General features: G+C 38.2%; 1 protein-coding gene across 1 annotated transcript in view; it reads left to right on the top strand.

The window, feature by feature from the left end:
* Positions 1-9944, top strand: part of LOC128664465 (neuronal acetylcholine receptor subunit beta-4-like) — a 139271-nt gene extending 129327 nt beyond the window's left edge. Inside the window, exons 4-6 of the mRNA XM_053719292.1 lie at positions 1244-1353; positions 8278-9226; positions 9717-9944. Coding sequence (XP_053575267.1) covers positions 1244-1353; positions 8278-9226; positions 9717-9857 — 1200 coding nt within the window. The 3' untranslated portion in view covers positions 9858-9944. The remainder of the gene's footprint in view (positions 1-1243; positions 1354-8277; positions 9227-9716) is intronic.
* Positions 9945-18695: the final 8751 nt, after the last annotated feature.

Below are 18695 nucleotides of genomic sequence, written 5' to 3'. Positions count from 1 at the left end.
CTTGCACCCAGACCTGTCTGGGGTTAACTGCCTGTGACTCTGGGGACAGCACAGCTTCCTGTCAGTGCCAGTGAGCACCCAGGGCTGAGCATGGTGCAGGGTCATGGGATGTGTACCAGGTCCGGTATGAGAGTGCAGTCCCCTTCCATGTTTTGCATATGTCTAGGGTGATTAATTAATATTTCTATGAATCATTTTTATTAGTTAGTATATATGATTGTATTTATGTTGTCTTTGGTGCACATTTATTTTTATCCCTAACCCTTCAGTCAACTTGTAATACGCGCACAAGTTAGTAAGGGGCTTACTGCGATGGGGGTTAACTTGCGAGTATAGGTGTTAGTTTTTTTTAACTTCGCTGCTCCATTGAAGTCAATAGGGAGAATGCAATATCGCAATTGCAATATTGTGTACTTAACTTTTTGTAACCCCCCCCCCCCCCCAGCGGTTTTGCTCTATCGCAAACATTTTACTTTCAACTCATAATACCAGTGCTACCCGACACAAGCAAAAAGTTAACTTGTAGCGAAATTAACGCTCAAGCTGGAGTGGTAATTAGCCCTTAGTAGTAAGTTACAATACTCCTGTATAGTTTTAGTTTGTTCTTTAATATTCACTAAACTGTTCATTAATTACAAGAACATCTATGCTCAGTAATTCATAAAGAGAACTATAATAAAGCAGCAGAGGCAGCAGAAACTCTACACAGCAGTGTTTGTAAGTGCAGACTGCTCAGTTCCTGCGTAATGGCTGCACCACTCACAGCAGCAAATATAGAATTTGCAAACAATTAGAGGGGACTGAGCCACCAATAACAGGAATAGGCAGGACGCACAATAACTGACACTATTCTGTACATTGCACTGACTGTGTTATGTACATTGCAGATTTGAATCTTTGTTTTTAGAGTTTACAGAAAGTTTTAGTGTAAAAACACAGATTTAACCTGCAGGAACCATTTACTGTCTCCTGTTATGCCTGCCACATAGGCCACAAGACTGGTCTTTATTGCTGCTATTAAAATGATCAGACCAAAAAACAGTTCTTGAGCACCAAAAATGTACAAAAAGCAACTAAAAATCAGCACATTTCATACACATATCCTTTGTCTTTATCAGGACGCTACTGACTGACTTTTCTATATTTTCACGCAACACGACACCTTTGTAAATCTAACATCTGTACTACATACCGATTTACAGATATGCAGAGAAATAAACCTATTTTTAACATGCAATTGCAGGAGTGGGTTGATTACCGACTGACATGGAATCCAGATGAATATGATGGTATAAAGAAACTTCGTATCCCTTCTCAACAAATCTGGCTACCTGATATTGTACTTTATAATAAGTAAGCAAATACTATGGCTACATCTGTTCCATATGCTTCCATTTCAATGACATTCATACTTATTGGCATCCACTACAGTAGTAAAATATGTGATGATCAGATTTATTTTTTATAAGATAATGTAACCATTGGATGTTAGAGTTTGCTGCAGTGTATTTCAAAATATTGTATAACAGTTCCTTGCATCAGATTTATAAAATTCTAGATTGTAAGTCTATGGGCAATTATTAGCCAAGACTGCAGCCTAAAGGGCTGCATGAATTGCTATTACATTGTGGCCAGGCTTTGACTTTTTCTGGAAAAAAAAAAAGTAACATGGCTTGGTCTGTCCAGTCAATATTAAAAACCAGGTCAATTTGCATAAATACTACATAAATAATAGATTATTACTAACAGAGGGATCCTATTTTTTTTGTGCTAATATAATATAAAGTAAAAATATATAATAAAATAGGGAATGTAGAAATTTGAGAATTAGTAGATCTATAATCAGCTGGAATAATTTGATATTATGTCTTTGGTTTAAATATAAGCACATTTATTTGCAGGAGTTAAACACACAGTAAAACCAAGTATTTTATTTTTATACTTTAATGTCCAATGAAGTTTCAAAGTTCCATTAAATAAGTTCAACAGAGCATTTCCCCCGTTTGTATAAGTCATTTTAAGAATTTAACCCCTGGCATCAAAATATGTTTGATACCCTTGACATATAGGGGCCGATTTACCAAGCGGTCAATCGGACCCAATGCTTCTAATTGGGCTCCTTAACTCGCCCGCCAGCTCTGAGGCTGTGGACATCAATCCGCCTGATCAGGTTGATTGACACCCCCTCCTAGCTAGTAATTTAACATGCATGCAAACGAACACGAAAATGTATATTGCTTGCTTACAAATGATAGGGCTCCACTCGTAATCGTCCCATTATGAATAGTATTCACCTAATTGTATATTGAAATACTTTTTTTTTCCTGCATTTTTCCTAATAGGCATAAGGTTAATAAATCTATATAGATGTATATTTGTTTTAATATTTAAGAGCTTATTGTTATTCTGTGTCATAACATAAAGGCTTTCTGAATCTGGTAGCAGTATTCAGAATACATTCGGCTAGATTTAGAGTTCTGCGGCCAAAGGGGTGCGTTAGCTACGCATGCTTTTTTTCTCCCGCACCTTTTAAATACCGCTGGTATTTAGAGTTCACAGAAGGGCTGCGTTAGGCTCCAAAAAGGGAGCGTAGAGCATATTTACCGCCACTGCAACTCTCGATACCAGCGGTGCTTACGGACGCGGCCAGCTTCAAAAATGTGCTTGTGCACAATTCCCCCTTAGGAAACAATGGGGCTGTTTGAGCTGAAAAAAAACCTGCAAAAAAGCAGCGTTCAGCTCCTAACGCAACTACATTGTTTCCTATGGGGAAACACTTCCTACATCTGCACCTAACACCCTAACATGTACCCCGAGTCTAAACACCCCTAACCTTACACTTATTAACCCCTAATCTGCCGCCCCCGCTATCGCTGACCCCTGCATATTATTATTAACCCCTAATCTGCCGCTCCGTACACCGCCGCCAACAACGTTATCCCTATGTACCCCTAACATCGCCGACCACTATGTTATATTTATTAACCCCTAATCTGCCGCCCCTGCTATAGCTGACACCTGCATATTATTATTAACCCCTAATCTGCCGCTCCGTACACCGCCGCAACATACATTATAGTTATGTACCCCTAATCTGCTGCCCCTAACATCGCCGACCCCTATATTATATTTATTAACCCCTAATCTGCCCCCCACAACGTCGCCGCCAGCTACCTACAATAATTAACCCCTAATCTGCCGACCGGAGCTCACCGCTACTATAATAAATGTATTAACCCCTAAAGCTAAGTCTAACACTAACACCCCCCTAAATTAAATATAATTTAAATCTAACAAAATAAATTAACTCTTATTAAATAAATTATTCATATTTAAAGCTAAATACTTACCTGTAAAATAAACCCTAATATAGCTATAATATAAATTATAATTATATTGTAGCTATTTTAGGATTAATATTTATTTTACAGGCAACTTTGTATTTATTTTAACCAGGTACAATAGCTATTAAATAGTTAATAACTATTTAATAGCTACCTAGTTAAAATAATTACAATATTACCTGTAAAATAAATCCTAGCCTAAGTTACAATTAAACCTAACACTACACTATCAATAAATAAATTAAATACAATACCTACAATTATCTACAATTAAACCTAACACTACACTATCAATAAATAAATTAAATAAAATACCTACAAATAAATACAATGAAATAAACTAACTAAAGTACAAAAAATAAAAAAAGCTAAGTTAAAAAAAATAAAAAAATATTTACAAACATTAAAAAAATATTACAACAATTTTAAACTAATTACACCTACTCTAAGCCCCCTAATAAAATAACAAAGACCCCCAAAATAAAAAAATGCCCTACCCTATTCTAAAATTAAAATAGAAAAGCTCTTTTACCTTACCAGCCCTGAAAAGGGCCCTTTGCGGTGCATGCCCCAAAGAATTCAGCTCTTTTGCCTGTAAAAAAACACATACAATACCCCCCCCCCCCAACATTACAACCCACCACCCACATACCCCTAATCTAACCTAAACCCCCCTTAAATAAACCTAACACTAAGCCCCTGAAGATCTTCCTACCTTATCTTCACCTCGCCGGGTATCACACCGATCCGTCCTGGCTCCGATGTCTTGATCCAAGCCCAAGCGGGGGGCTGAAGATGTCCATGATCCGGCTGAAGTCTTCATCCAAGCGGGAGCTGAAGAGGTCCATGATCCGGCTGAAGTCTTCTATCAACAGCATCTTCAATCTTCTTTCTTCCGGAGCCATCATCTTCCAGCCAACGCGGATCCAACCTCTTCTACCGACGCCTACTCGCCGAATGACGGTTCCTTTAAATGACGTCATCCAAGATGTCGTCCGTCGAATTCCGATTGGCTGATAGGATTCTATCAGCCAATCGGAATTAAGGTAGGAAAATTCTGATTGGCTGATAGAATCAGACAATCAGAATCAAGTTCAATCCGATTGGCTGATCCGATTAGCCAATCAGATTGAGCTCACATTCTATTGGCTGTTCTGATCAGCCAATAAAATGCAAGCTCAATCTGATTGGCTGATCGGATCAGCCAATCGGATTGAACTTGATTCTGATTGGCTGATTCCATCAGCCAATCAGAATTTTCCTACCTTAATTCCGATTGGCTGATAGAATCCTATCAGCCAATCAGAAATCGACGGACGCCATCTTGGATGACGTCATTTAAAGGAACCGTCATTCGGCGAGTAGGCGTTGGTAGAAGAGGTTGGATCTGCGTCGGCTAGAAGATGATGGCTCCAGAAGAAAGAAGATTGAAGATGCCGTTGATAGAAGACTTCAGCCGGATCATGGACCTCTTCAGCTCCCGCTTGGATGAAGACTTCAGCCAGATCATGGACATCTTCAGCCCCCCGCTTGGGCTTGGATCAAGACATCGGAGCCAGGACGGATCGGTGTGATACCCGGCGAGGTGAAGATAAGGTAGGAAGATCTTCAGGGGCTTAGTGTTAGGTTTATTTAAGGGGGGTTTGGGTTAGATTAGGGGTATGTGGGTGGTGGGTTGTAATGTTGGGGGGGGGTATTGTATGTGTTTTTTTTACAGGCAAAAGAGCTGAATTCTTTGGGGCATGCCCCGCAAAGGGCCCTTTTCAGGGCTGGTAAGGTAAAAGAGCTTTGAACTTTTTTAATTTAGAATAGGGTAGAGCATTTTTTTATTTTGGGGGTCTTTGTTATTTTATTAGGGGGCTTAGAGTAGGTGTAATTAGTTTAAAATTGTAATATTTTTCTAATGTTTGTAAATATTTTTTTATTTTTTGTAACTTAGCTTTTTTTTATTTTTTGTACTTTAGTTAGTTTATTTCATTGTATTTATTTGTAGGTATTTTATTTAATTTATTTATTGATAGTGTAGTGTTAGGTTTAATTGTAGATAATTGTAGGTATTGTATTTAATTAATTTATTGATAGTGTAGTGTTAGGTTTAATTGTAACATAGGTTAGGATTTATTTTACAGGTAATTTTGTAATTATTTTAACTAGGTAACTATTTAATAGTTATTAACTATTTAATAGCTATTGTACCTGGTTAAAATAATTACAAAGTTGCCTGTAAAATAAATATTAATCCTAAAATAGCTACAATATAATTATTCGTTATATTGTAGCTATATTAGGGTTTATTTTACAGGTAAGTATTTAGCTTTAAATAGGAATAATTTATTTAATAAGAGTTAATTTATTTCGTTAGATTTAAATTATATTTAAACTTAGGGGGGTGTTAGGGTTAGACTTAGCTTTAGGGGTTAATACATTTATTATAGTAGCGGTGAGATCCGGTCGGCAGATTAAGGGTTAATAATTGTAGGTAGGTGGAGGCGACGTTGGGGGTGGCAGATTAGGGGTTAATAAATATAATATAGGGGTCGGCGGTGTTAGGGGCAGCAGATTAGGGGTACATAAGGATAATGTAGCTGGCGGCGGTGTACGGAGCGGCAGATTAGGGGTTAAAAAAATATGCAGGTGTCAGCGATAGTGGGAGCGGCAGATTAGGGGTTAATAAATATAATATAGGGGTCGGCGATGCTAGGGGCAGCAGATTAGGGGTACATAGGGATAACGTAGCTGGCGGCGGTGTACGGAGCGGCAGATTAGGGGTTAAAACATTTTAATAGAGTGGCGGCGATGTGGGGGGACCTCGGTTTAGGGGTACATAGGTAGTTTATGGGTGTTAGTGTACTTTAGAGCACAGTAGTTAAGAGTTTTATAAACCGGCGTTAGCCCAGAAAGCTCTTAACTACTGACTTTTTTCTGCGGCTGGAGTTTTGTCGTTAGATTTCTAACGCTCACTTCAGCCAAGACTCTAAATACCGGCGTTAGAAAGATCCCATTGAAAAGATAGGATACGCAAATGGCGTAGGGGGATCTGCGGTATGGAAAAGTCGCGGTTGCAAAGTGAGCGTTAGACCCTTTTCTGACTGACTCCAAATACCAGCGGGCGGTAAAAACCAGCGTTAGGACCCTCTAACGCTGGTTTTGACGGCTACCGCCCAACTCTAAATCTAGGCCATAGTATCCCTGATAATGAGTAGTTTGAGAAACTCATTTGTATGGAAATGTACAGATAAGTATTTCAGATTGGGTAGTGTAGAATTAAATAACTATTTTGGGGAACAGGCTTTTTCATCTTCTTGCTAGAGCCTCTACTGAGTCTCCTATCAACATGTCATAACTGGTTTTCCTCTGGACTGAGCAAATGTCTTCTCATAGTTTTGAGGTCTTACATTACTAATCATAAACTGGAGCAGTGTAAGCACAAGCTGTGCAATAAAGTGTCTGCCTTTCATTGCAGAACCTAGCAATTACCTGCATGATGTGTCAATGAGCGGCATCGGCACACATGCACATTTATAATGCATTTATGGTGACGTGAATTGTTTCAGCAAAGCACAGTGCTGCTTTATAATATGCTAAATACATTTTTTTACCTTAAAAGATATTGGTCTCTATTTAACAAGGTCTGGCGGACCTGATCCGACAGTGCGGATCAGGTCCGCCAGACCTCGCTGAATACGGAGAGCAATACGTATTCAGCATTGCACCAGCAGCTCACAAGAGCTGCTGGTGCAACGCCGCCCCCTGCAGACTCACGGCCAATGGGCCGCCAGCAGGGGTGTGTCAATCAACCCGATCATACTCGATCGGGTTGATTTCCAGCGATGTCTGTCCGCCTGCTCAGAGCAGGCGGACAGGTTATGGAGCAACGGTCTTTGTGACCGCGGCTTCATAACTGCTGTTTCTGGCGAGTCTGAAGACTCGCCAGAAACATGGGCCATCAAGCTCCTTTCGGAGCGTGATAGATAGGCCCCAGAGTATGAAGTCAGAGTTTTGAATTACACTAAATGTTTCAATCTGATAGTGTTTGGTTAACCCTATCATTAAATATCTACGTAACATTCATATTTATTATAATCCTATTCACATAGATTTAGGTAACATAAATAGAGATATTGAATTATTCTTTAATATCTTTATCTGTAATTTGCTATGTGGCATTATCCTCTGCACCTATAATCTGTATATGATTATACCATACACAGATTGTCTGTATCATACACATATCTGCCTAATAAACACAATATTATAAACATAACTACCGATAGACAATAAGAACCATAGGGCTGACAGAGACAGATAGTTTTCTGATCTAAACTTTAGACTTGAAGTGTCGTTGAACTCTAATTATTATAATTTTTTTCATGAAAAGTTATGTTAAAGCTATTTATTTTGATTTTGACAAAATTCAATGTTTGGAAAATAGCACACACTTATTATACAAGGCCCAGAACCTTGGATTAACCACTTCCAAATACAAACATGGTTCCTGCCTCCAAAAGTATTTTAAAAGGGACTTTAATTGCTTCATATTAAGGTCCAAGGAATATTGACATGTCCCACAGTCATAAAAAAACAAAATGGTGTATTTTTCTCAGTACAAAAACATCCGTTTTATAAAAAAAAAAATTTTTTTAAAATATTCTCTTTTATATTCAACAGATACAAAAATAATAACTTTAATGTCCTCTTAATTATTCTTTAGGATTGTCTTATACATATCCCAGACTTGTATGATTTGTCTTATGACATATTCGGACGTGAAACCATTTGGGTATATTCAATTGGGGCACTAAAATAACTATGATTTATTAAAATGTGTTAATATTTACTTTGCAATCAAATCTGATAGATTTGTAAACTGAGCACCCTTATAATTATGAGTCTATATTTTTTTTTATCTCTTTTATGTTGTCCATTCTACAAGTGCGGATGGAACATATGAGGTCTCTTTGTTCACCAATGCAGTTGTGCAGAACAATGGCAGCATTGCATGGTTACCTCCAGCCATCTACAAAAGCGCATGCAAAATAGAAGTGAAACACTTTCCCTTTGACCAACAGAACTGCACTTTGAAGTTTCGCTCTTGGACTTATGATTACACTGAGATTGATCTTGTGCTGAGTCAAGGCTATGCGAGTATGGATGATTTCACACCAAGTGGTGAATGGGACATTATAGAGCTCCCAGGAAGAAGAACAGTAAACCCTCTTGATCTGACATATGTTGATGTCACTTATGACTTTATAATCAAAAGAAAGCCTCTTTTCTATACTATTAACTTAATAATTCCATGTATTCTAATTACTTCTTTGGCGATATTGGTGTTCTATCTTCCATCAGACTGTGGACAGAAGATGACTCTCTGTATATCTGTACTTCTTGCTTTAACTGTGTTTTTGCTCTTAATTTCCAAAATTGTCCCTCCAACTTCTCTAGATGTTCCACTAATTGGGAAATACCTCATGTTTACTATGGTGTTGGTGACATTTTCCATTGTCACCAGTGTTTGTGTTCTTAATGTACATCACAGATCACCTAGCACCCACACTATGCCACCATGGGTAAAGAATTGTTTTCTGGAGAAGCTTCCATTTTTCCTATTTATGAAACGGCCAGAACATAACTCAGCTACTCAAAAGCTCCACAGCTGCAGGAAGAACACACAGCTTGAATCATTCAGAAATTCAAACTACTTTGTAAACACAGCAACTTTGAGAAAATGTGATGTAAAACTTAGTAATCAGGCTGAGAGTTTGCGAAAACCAGATATCCGTCAAAGATCTTACAGGAAGTTTTCTCCTGAGGTTCATGAAGCTATGCAAGGTGTCAACTTCATAGCAGATCACATGAAAAGTGACGATGAAGACCAAAGTGTAAGATATGCTCTTTGTATTTCTATTTCTATTTTATATGTTACCTTCAGAGAATGTTGGTATTTTACTGTAAGAGTGTCAGCATAAGCTAGGCTACAGAAATAAATATTAGTGATCATTTCTTTCTTTTCATCTCCCAGTAATGAATACGAGTATATTATACATTGGATAATAATTATTTTTCTACAATTCCATTTTCATATCTCACAGGCTCCTCAACTACCACGTAAATAGAAATATGCTAATGCATAATGTTTACATGTGGAAATGGAATCAAGTTACAAATATAAACACATTCAAAGGGGTAGAATAGCATGCTGTTTAACATTGTGCTGAGAAAAAGATATAAGATTATAAGCCATTCTAGTATAATAAACTGTATCAGGACCACAGTGAGAGAGGTAATCATTATAGAGATAATATCTATTATAGGCTAGTAGAAATATATTCAGATTGGTTCAGTTCTAATTCAAATATGTTTTTTTTTTAGATCATTGAAGATTGGAAATATGTTGCCATGGTTGTGGACAGATTGTTTCTCTGGATCTTTATCATTGTTTGTGTTGTAGGAACTGTGGGACTCTTTATGCAGCCATTATTGCAAAACCAGACTCCATCTGGTACTCATTAAAGCAGAGGATCTCTGTAATAACAAGACTTCCTATCCCTACCCATCAAGTTATATATATTTCAATTTTTTTTAGCATAATACCTGAAGACTGTGTAATAAAAGAACATTTATATATATTTTTATCTGGGATATTTGAAGTTTCTTTGTTTGTTGTATTTTTTTTCTTTTTACAAAATTTGCAATAATGTAATTTAATTAAATAAAATAGGCATATGAATCTGTATTTGTATATAAAAAATATAGAAATCCATTCCAATTAATCATAAATCCAATGTGAAGTAAGTTTTATGATTATTGTGAGGTTTTGGAATTTAAACCCAAAAATGTTAGGTTTCATGCCCATTTAATAAAGCAGATGTTAAAAATAAAGTTCAGTACACACTTACGCCAACCTTTTATTCACTGCTTATAGGAACACTCCAGCAAGTTAATGATTTGCCAGCCAATTAAAGGTTCCATCATCTGACTCAAAGATATCTCTTCCAACCGAAGCCAAACCACCTATATAAACTGATTTATGAAGCTCAGGTGCTTGCATTTCTACGGGCCACAAATTGATATTTATTGTCAGTTAAGAGGAAGGGGCCATATGGCCCTGAAAACCCCTGTTTCTGCTGCTCGCAAAAACAGGAGTTAAGAAGCAGCTGTCTTAAAACTGCTGCTCCTTAAAGGACCAGTCAACACATTAGATTTGCATAATCAACAAATGCAAGATAACAAGACAATGCAATAGCACTTAGTCTGAACATCAAATAAGTAGTAGATTTTTTAATAACAAATTTCAAAGTTATGTATATTTCCACTCCCCTTGTACCATGTGATAGCAATCAGCCAATCACAAATGGATATACGTATAGTCTGTGAATTCTTGCACATGCTCAGTAGGATCTGGTGAATCAAAAATTGTAAATATAAAAGACTGTGCACATTTTTTTTAATGGAAGTAAATTGAAAAGTTGTTTAAAATTACATGCTGTATCTGAATCATGAAAATGTAATTTAACCTGAGTGTCCCTTTAACTCTTCCGCCACCTCTGAGGCTGCGGACATCAATCCGCCCGATCGCATACACTAATGACACCATTTCAATCCTTCAGAATTCTCATGCGAAAACATTGTATGTCATCTTTTTTCAAATTGATTCCAGTCAATTAGTAGAGTTACCTTTTTAAATTAGCAAAATGCTCACTAAATGGTATAAATAAAAGTTAAACCTTGTGAAACCAAATAAGCAGATTACCATATAAGTATTTTCAAAGACCTTGACAAAAGTAAAAATGACTCTGTTGCAGCGCGGCAGGATACTAATTAATTCTATTTAATTTCCATAGTTTACCAGTGTGATTTGAGTGATATTTTTAACTTTTTTACAAAAAAATACAAGGCAATAACACCTACTCTGAATTTCAAATAAGCAATAGATTTTTTTTCTGACAAATGTATTATTTCTTTTATTTTCCGTCTCCCTGTATCATGTGACAGACATCAGCCAATCACAGATTATTGTGTATATATACTGTGAGCTTGTACACATGCTCAGTAGGATCTTGTTCCCCAGAAAGTGTGTATATAAAAAGACTGTGCAAAATTTTATAATAAGTAAATTGGAAAGTGTCTTAAAACTGCATGCTCCTTCGGAATTATAAAGGTTTATTTTTTCTTGAGGGTTCCTTTAATGGAATTAATTTGGAAGGTTGTTTAAAATTGCATGCTCTTTGTGAATCATTAAAGTTTAAATTTGACTTGAGTGTCCCTTTAAATTCACTAGACACAAGAGCATGCTGATACCTTGTTGATGAACCTTATAATTTATCTTAGAAAAACACAAGACAGAATATGCTCTCCCTTGTGATGCAATTTTGCTTTCTTAAGAGAGAAGCGCTCAAACTGGGAATGAACAATAGCATAATAGCTTGTTCTATGGCTAGTAACCACTCAAGAAGCAGCCGCTTTTTGCTCAACATGTGCTTTTCACAGAGAAGATCCTTCCTGTAGCATATCAGTTTGATCCTGACTTGACAGTGCAGTCCAGACCCGAAATACCAGGCTATCCCTCTCTGAACAAGGGAAACGGCAAAACCCCAGATGTACATTTCGGCCTAGTGTGGGCCTCATCATTGAGGTGCAGCCATATTCCTCTAGGCACACTGAGCAACGGGTCCACATCTGGATTCCCGCATCACGCTTATGGAGACTTCCCCAAGAGTCATAATTAGCATAAATAAAAAGAGAGAAGCGCTCAACCTGGGAACGAACAATAGCATAATAGCTTGCTCTGTGGCTAGTTACCACCCAAGAAGCAACCTCTTTTTGCTCAACATGTGCCTTTCATAGAGAAGAATTTTCCTGTAGCATATCAGTCTGATCCTGACTTCACAGTACAGTCCAGCCCCGAAATACCAGGCAATCCCTCTCTGAACAAGAGAAATGTAAATTTGCCTTCTTGTTTGACCCTATGTCCTAGTTAGCACTCTTTTACTACATTTTTGGGTGAATCTTTTATTTTTCAGCTGCACCTTATGTATATGTTTTTCTTCACACCAATCAACTCCTACTTCAGCCAGCCCTTACTCATTCAATCACTCTCAGATTCTTTTCTATTATGCTATCCTTAGATTTATTTATTTTTTCATAATTTTGTTGATAATGGTGATGTTTTATTATGAATTTTAACACGTGACCAGTGCATCACTGAACAAGTGTCAAACTGCTCAAGAATTATATGAGAAAGAGGCTCCCATTGGAGCCTATGGAAGCGCGCTCTTGTGAGTGCAATGCTTCCGTGCAATGCAAACCCAACAAGCGCAAATTTAGTTTTGCTCTTGTGTGGTTGCGTTTACTTTCAACTTGTAATACTGAGCTAAAGTTAGCACGGTCGCGATATTGATATTACAACTCACACTATGCTTAGCGCGTTAACTTGTAATCTAGCTCATAGTGTGGATGACGTCAATATGTCGTCAACCATGCTAAAAGGGTTAAGAAAGCTTGTTTTTTTGATTAGTCATCATATTATAATGCTCACCATATTTTCTCTTCCAAACTTGTAGTATACAGAACCAGATATGCAAGGTCAAAATAAATGTCTTGTTAATTTCAGAAAGGTTTTTATTCCAAATAGTATAATACTATCTGTCAATAATGCCACTGTGGCATCACCATGTCTTTGATTGCAGTCTCCAATAAGACAAACCGTCTTTCTAAAAACTGGAGCACTTTTTTCCAGTCTTGGGTAATTATATTTGGTAATTAGCATACGAAGAGAGAAGCGCTCAGCCAGGAACGAAAAAAAGCTCATCAGCTAGTTCTATGGCGATTTACCACCCGGAAGCAGCCTCTTTTAGACCAGTGTGCTTTTCACAAAGGAAAACTTTCCTGAAGTATATCAGTCTGATCCCGCCATGTAAGGTCAGTCCAGCCCCAAAATACCAGGCAATTCTCCTCTGAACAAGGAACATGACAACCCCAGATGATCGTTTCAGCCTCCTATGGGCCTCGTCAGTGAGGTGCAGCCACATTCCTCTAAGCACACTGGGCAAGGAGTCCACGTCTGGTTTCCCTCATCACCCATAGGGAGACTTCCCCAGGGTCATATTAATTTGCATACGAAGAGAGAAGCGCTCATTCAGGAACGAACAACAGCTCATCAGCTAGTTCTATGGCAATTTACCACCTGGAAGCAGCCTCTTTTAGACCAGTGTGCTTTTCACAAAGGAAAACTTTCCTGAAGTATATCAGTCTGATCCCGCCAAGTAAGGTCAGTCCATCCCCGAAAAACCATGCAATTCTCCTCTGAACAAGGAACATGACAACCCCAGACGATCGTTTCGGCCTCCTATGGGCCTCGTCAGTGAGGTGCAGCCACATTCCTCTAAGCACACTGGGCAAGGAGTCCACGTCTGGTTTCCCCCATCACCCATAGGGAGACTTCTCCAGAGTCATATTAATTTGCATACGAAGAGAGAAGCGCTCAACCAGGAACGAACAACAGCTCATCAGCTAGTTCAATGGCTATTTACCACCCGGAAGTAGCCTCTTGGCAGGATCAGACTGATATACTACAGGAAAGTTTTTCTCTGTGAAAAGCACAATTGGGCAGAAAGAAGCTACTTCCAGGTGGTAACCAGGCCATAGAACAAGCTATTGATGCTGCTGTTTGTTCCTGGCAGACTGCGTCTCTTTCTGTTTTGCATAAATTTGGTAATTAGTTGTCACTGTATCCAATATGGCGGGCTAAAGCTTTCATACCGAGCTGCGGAGCCTACATTTCAGGGTGAACAGACATCCCTGCTCCCAGGGGAAAGTGACCACTGCCACAGGACAGTTTGCACAGTTATGTAAATCAGATCTTAGGCTGTGCAGGACTAAAATAGTATTTAAAAACTAATATATTTAGTTATTAGCCTATCTATCATTCTGTGTTTCATTATTACAGTTTCCAGTTCATGGACTGAATATCTTTCATTATTTGTAAACTTGTCAGCAGGACGATCTGTGACAGGACAAAATGCGGGACAATTATTGTAAATGTCTTGTCTGCACATGCTTTAAAAAAAATGTGCTGAAAAACATAGTTGTGAAAAGTACATCTCATTGATGATTGAAGCATCCAACCCCAAAGCACTGAAGATTTTACCAGTTATGATCCATTTTTTTATATCTTACAGAAGGCATCCAAAGTGCTAGAACTCACAAATCTTTTTTTTTCTTTCATGATTCAGATAGAACATACAATTTAAACAACTTTCCAATGTACTTCTACAGTATTATCATATTTTCTTCATTTTCTTGTCATCCTTTGTTGAAAAGCGGTAAGGTAAGTTTAGGAGTGCGCAGGTCTGCAGTACTATATGGCAGCAGTTTTTCAACAGTGTTACACATTAGCAAGAACACTAGATGGCAGCACTATTTCCTGTCATTTAGTGCTTCAGGCATGTGCATGTTACCTATCTAGATCTCTCTTCAACCATGAATAACAAGGGAAAAAAAGCAAATTTGATAATATAAGTAAATTGGAAAAAATAAAAATAAAGTTGTATTCTCTATCTGAATTATGAAAAAAAATGTTTGGGTTTCATGTCCCGTTAAATGAAATAAATAAATAAATAAATAAATAAATGAAATGACAAAGACAAAGAATCCTAAATGAGTACAGTCTAATAAAAAAAGATTGTTGCTTTCACAGCAGACAAAACAAACACAAATGTTGGCGGGGTTGACCACATGGGAGAAAAGAATATTTTTTTAAAATGACAAGACAAGCTGAAGAAAAACATACTGTGTGGTGCTTTTGTGTTACATAACAGCATTCGGACAGGTGCAAATTGCCTTCCAATAGATGTTAAAGTTTTACTCTATAAAATCTACAAGTACTTTGATATCTATACCATTAGGAATGATTCTTTGAAAGAGTTTTGTGAATTTGCAGATATAGGGGCCAATTTATCAAGCTCCGTATGGAGCTTGAAGCCCCGTTTCCGCACGAGTCTTCAGGAAACAGAAGTTATGAAGCAGAGGTCTAAAGACCGCTGCTCCATCACTTGTCCACCTGCTCAAATCAACATGATCGAATACGATCAGGTTAATTGACACCCCCTGCTAGCGGACAATTGGCCACGAATCTACAGGGGGCAGCATTGTACCAGCAGTTCACAAGCGTATGCTGTTGGCATTTATCGATGTGCAGCGGACATGATACGCTACATTATGTCCGCTCGCACTATGATAAATCTACCCCATAGAGTACAAAACAAGATAGACGTCTCTGCTTCCTGCAGGTACATCCATCTTCCTACAGTTTGTCTCTACCTCTGATGTAAGGAAGGTTCTCCAAGAAGTAGAAAATGAAGGTTTTATCTATCTATATCTATATATATATATATATATATATATATATATATATATATATATATATATATATATATATATATATATAAAAACAAAAAACCAAGGCAAACAACCAGCACAGAACAGAAAGTTATCCCCTAATTCCTAGTCTCCAGTACACCACAGAAAGCTGCCTAAACCTGAAAAAAGTAGGAGTTGGATACCCCACTTCCAACAATACAGGAGATGGATTTGCATACAAAGAGCAGAGGAGGCACTAAAAATAGTGTGCTTAGAAAATAAACAGACAATATATCCTCAATGCGATAAATGTCAAATATAAAGTAGATAAATCATCACATAGGATGTATCAAAAAGTTCAATTTGAATAAAACATCACGGAAAGCCGTTAAGGAGTCTTCAAATAACAAAGGACATCAAATTCTGTATACGAGCCCCCTAAGGGTAACTACTTACAAGATAGTCCCTCAATCTAATGAGGTAAGTGGCGCGCGGTTCAGAAGGTAATGTATATAAACTGGTGTCACCATAATAAAACTATTAAAAAAGTGTCTCATGAGGCAGTTTTAAAATAGTGGAGTGATGTGGCATCATCTTTTGCTTTCTTTTCGTTATTATTATTATTATCAGTTATTTGTATAGCACCAACAGATTCTGCAGCGATATTAACATAGGAATAATATACAGAGGTAGCATTTATAAGAGACAAATGCTTAGAGGGTCCTGCTAAGGGTTGGACTGTTGCAAATCAGCTGGGCTTGTAGGCTTTCATGCTTCACAAGGATGACAAGGTGAACAACTCATGCAAACACATCTACAAGCCGGCTATGCCAAAATAGTGCTGCGACCTGCGGTGACAGATAACGCAGATGACATAGACATCAGTAATGTAGCCCTTGTATGTCAGGCCTCGCTGGTGTAATGACCAATACCCCACTGTAAAACTAACAAATCCACTAGGCAATCACCTTATCATGGCTTCGGCTGACAGAGGGAACATGCAAAGCTGGCCTCATCTAAATCAAATGAACTATTAATCAGCCTCCACACTTACCTCCACATCTGTCATCTCGCCCCTTGTTCATGAAGTTCTTGATATGGTGGTTCTCAGGGCCAGCGTTTCTGAGATAATGATGGCTGCTGCTATGCTGCGCTGGTAGTTGATGTACTCCATGACAGTATAGACCTTCCACATGTTCCTTTCTGCCAATGCTATATAAGTTTGTTTGTTTGTACTTATCCTTTGTCTGAGGAAGGGGAGTGTATTCACCGAAACGTCACTTCTTGAATTAGATTTTGCTACATTTGAAAAGTCCAGTGAGTGCGGATTTCTTTTGCCTTATACAACGATTTTGCTCCTGTCACCCTGGCATGCTGCAGAAGAGGTGAGAGTGCTTTTCTCTGTTGTTTGTTATATACCCACACACCCCAAAAATTTGTGAATCCACCCTCCTGTTGTCATCCACCAGGTTAGCTCAGCTCGCATATGTATAAATATGTGTGTATACATGTGTATTCATGTGTTCATACGTGTAAATATGTATGTGCCCACATTCATACATATACAGTATATATACATATAAACACAGATATACACACAGGTATAATTCCCCGGAATTCTAAAATGCAAACTTATTCTGAAATCCAAACTTTTTAATTTATTATATTAATTATCAAAATTTACTATTTTTCCCCACCTGTAAGTCACAATCTTCTCTGCCTGTGTCTTTAGTTTGTTATTTTGTGTGTTCTTAAATGCAAACAATAGTCTATATTAATTTAAAACAACAAATACTACCTTTCTGATTATAGTACTGCGCTATCGTTCTAAGGGTACCATGTATACAAAAATAGCAAGAATGATACAAAACTACCTTTAGGTTATGTGTATAAGCTGTATAATGACATGACATGACTCTGTTTGCAACAAGCTCACTTCTATCCATGACCTTTTTATCTCCCACTCCCTCAACTGCCTCTCACAGAAACTTGGCTCTCTCCTTTACACACAGCATCCACTACTGCACTGTCACATGGGAGTCTCCACTTCAGCCACACTCCTAGGTCTGGTAATAGACAAGGAGGTGGTGTAGGTATTTTACTTTCCTCTCATTTCACCTTTCAACAAATACAACCTATCTCTTACCTTACATTTCCATCATTCGAAACCCACATGATTTGCTTATTACCTACCCTCTCTATACGTGTTGCAGTCATATACCGCCCCCTGGCTCCTCAACTCAATTTCTAGATCACTTTGCTGTCTGGCTGGCTATTTCCTTTCCTCAGACACCCCTGCCCTCATTCTTGGCGACTTCAACATCCCTCTTGACAATCCCACTGCCTCCTCTGCAAAACAACTTCTGCAACTCACTTCCTCTTTTGGTCTGTCACAATGGACTGACTTTCCCACTCACAAAGATGGTCACTCCCTTGATCTGATATTTAGCTATCGAAGCACTATTTCAGACTTCACAAACTCCCCTTTTCCTCTTTCTGACCATCATCTCCTCACTTGCAACATCTCATCCCTCCCTACAACTCTCCCTCCTTCTACCCCTCACACCAAACTTCATAGAAGCATTACGTCATTAGATCAGCAACAGCTTGCTAGTTCTCTCAAACCTCCCCTCTCATCCATCTCTTCCTTTTCCAGCCCTGACCAATCTATCTGCCACTATAATTCCACCCTTACATTGGTCCTTGACAATCTGGCCCCTTCTACCATAGCTCAGAAATCACACACTCACCCTCAGCCCTCGCATACTCCTTTGACACTGTACCTACGCAGATGTTCCCGTACTGCTGAGTGGCACTGGAGAAAATCTCAGAGTTCAGCTGACTTTCTTCACTACAAGTTCATCTTGGACTCCTACTACTCTGCCCTTAATCTTTATAAGCAACATTACTTCTCTACTCTCATCTCTACTCTTTCTTCAAACCCAAAACGTCTGTTCTCCACGTTCAATACTCTTCTCCACCCACCCCCAT

Source organism: Bombina bombina, chromosome 6 (genome assembly GCF_027579735.1).
Source record: "Bombina bombina isolate aBomBom1 chromosome 6, aBomBom1.pri, whole genome shotgun sequence".
NCBI lineage: Eukaryota > Metazoa > Chordata > Amphibia > Anura > Bombinatoridae > Bombina > Bombina bombina.
Note: the sequence above shows the minus strand (reverse complement) of the source record. Positions and strands in the feature narration are given on the sequence as shown.